This window comes from Penaeus monodon, chromosome 30 (genome assembly GCF_015228065.2).
Source record: "Penaeus monodon isolate SGIC_2016 chromosome 30, NSTDA_Pmon_1, whole genome shotgun sequence".
NCBI classification, from domain to species: Eukaryota; Metazoa; Arthropoda; class Malacostraca; order Decapoda; family Penaeidae; genus Penaeus; species Penaeus monodon.
Window position 1 is genome coordinate 4329079 of NC_051415.1, and position 2264 is coordinate 4331342.

The 2264-nt window shown below is 37.5% G+C and overlaps 1 protein-coding gene across 1 annotated transcript in view; it reads left to right on the forward strand.

Moving 5' to 3' along the window:
* The window catches only part of LOC119592477 (uncharacterized protein KIAA0825 homolog), a 10021-nt gene extending 7826 nt beyond the window's left edge, over positions 1-2195 (forward strand). The window contains exons 15-17 of the mRNA XM_037941306.1: positions 75-207; positions 998-1174; positions 1571-2195. Coding sequence (XP_037797234.1) covers positions 75-207; positions 998-1174; positions 1571-1777 — 517 coding nt within the window. The 3' untranslated portion in view covers positions 1778-2195. The remainder of the gene's footprint in view (positions 1-74; positions 208-997; positions 1175-1570) is intronic.
* The last annotated feature ends 69 nt before the right edge of the window (positions 2196-2264 follow it).

Sequence of the window (2264 nt, forward strand, 5' to 3'; positions counted from 1 at the left end):
AAGAGAGTTGGTTATAGTTATAGAAATATTTATACCTGTTCCCCAATTTACATATGCCTTTTAATTGTAAACAGACTAGAAGACCTTGAAGATGAGGAGGAAGAAGACAGCCTGGATGACTACACAGATGAGGATGTGATTGACAGTGTTTGCAATGCTCTTGTTAATACCGTCCTCTCATCAGTGCAAGGCCAACATGCATTAGTTGTAAGTTCTCTTACTGATGGTTATGTTTACCATTACTGTAACAGGAGGAATCGGAAACAAAGAAATTGCATCTAGTATTACTGTAGCTGTAACTGCTATGATACAGTCTTCTGGATCATCTTTAATGGATAGCAAATAATTGTATAGATATATAGAAGAATGAAGGCTGAAGAAGAACAAATAAGGCATATCTGTGGAAGGGTTGTCAGTAGAAGTTAGTTTTTGCTAACCCTGTCCACTACCCACAAATCCCCACCACACCTTCTTACCACATATCTCTGCCAGACTCCATACTGCTAGCTGTCCAAGAACTCCGACACCACCACCATTGATTTGGCACACCCTTAATTCAGCCATTCATGAAATAGCACACTGTCTATAGCTATGCCTTGGTACCTGTTGATTGCATATCCACAGAAGTGCCCTGGCCATAGTGAGGAGATAATATGAATGTAACATGATGGAATTTCTAGTATTTGAAGATAAATGAGGATGTTACTAGGAATATTCAATGCTAGATTTGAGTGTATATATACATTTTGTTTAGAATTATGTGTGGAGAAAAGTCTTGCAAAAACAAAATAAGAAAACACAGCAAAATGTAAAGAGGATGCAAGAGCCAAGCACATGCCTTATATTTGCACACCATCTTATAATGTAATGAGATGATAGATTACAATATGTCAAAAGCATCAACCTTATTTGTATCTCTCAGTTATCATCATTTCTTTTCTTTTTTTTGTGTTAGTTCAATCAAAAAAATAGATAGCAGTAAGCATTCTGATTGCAGGTTATTTGGGAGTTCCTGAAGCGCAACATGGAGTGGATGCAGGAAGCTTTAGAAGTACCGGCCTTGTTGCCTTTGACGTCCAACAATCCACCCACTGCCCTGAACTTCTCTCCCAAGCCACCTGTATACAACCCCCTGCACTACTACAAGAGGATGATCTACACACGTTTGGATCAAGTAAGGAAGGACTTGTGTTTGAAATCGTGTAGTGAAGGTGCATTCTTTCTTATCCCATTAAAAGTATGTGTGTGTGTGTGGTTTGACTATGGTTTAGAAAGTAGTGAGGGATGTATGTAATTCATGTTATTGACAGTTTGAATATGTTTTGGAAATGGTCTGGGAAAATCGGTGAGAGAGAAGTTATTTTGGTAACTAGAAGGTAAGATCTGTTATTGAGAAGTGAATATATTGGATTATAAAGAAGTGATTTAGGGTTAAAGAATATAACAAGAAAGAAGAAATAAAAGCTAAATGTTAGAATAAGAGATGATGCAGCCAATATTAATGGCTTTGTTACTTGAAGTAATAAAGAAACTAGCAAAACTTCAGTAAGGTATCTTTTCTCCTTTTCAGGAGAGTCTCATGAACTTCAAAGGAGACTGGGACGCCATTCTGTGGAGTGACTTGGGTATGCCAAAGGAGACGATCGTTGACATTCTGCGACAAAGACCAGAGTTCCAGGAGGACCCATACCTCACACCAAGCCAGAAATTAGCCATGAAGAAATTGGCACCATTTGTGGTTCCCAGTGATGACTGCAGTTCGAAAAATGAGGAGTGAGGGAATGCAGTGGGAGTAAGAGAATATAAGGGGAGGAAGATAGAAAGGGGGAAAGGCGAGTAGCGAGAGATGGAAAAATGAGGAGGGAAAAAAGAAAAAAAAAAGGAGAATGAGAGAACAAAAGTGAAGACTGAGAGAAAGAGGAATGAAAGAACATAAATTGCAGAGTTAAAGCATGAACAAAGAAAAGAAAAAAAGAGGAGTAAGCAAGCACAAAATGAGTGAGAATGTGTAAAGTGAAGACCAAGAGAAGCAAAAAAAGTACAAAAAGTACAGAGCGAGAAAAACAAAAAATGAATGGGAGAAGAAAGCAGAGAAGTGAGAGAATGAACTGATGTGTGCCTTTTAACTTATATTGGTTATTATTGAGAAGATTGTGCCTGGAGATCAAAAAAATCTCATGACAACATTACTTAATTAAAAAAAACAATCATCATCCTTTTTTGGTTAATGTTTTTAAGCAAAAGTGTAAACCTCTTGCTTGTGA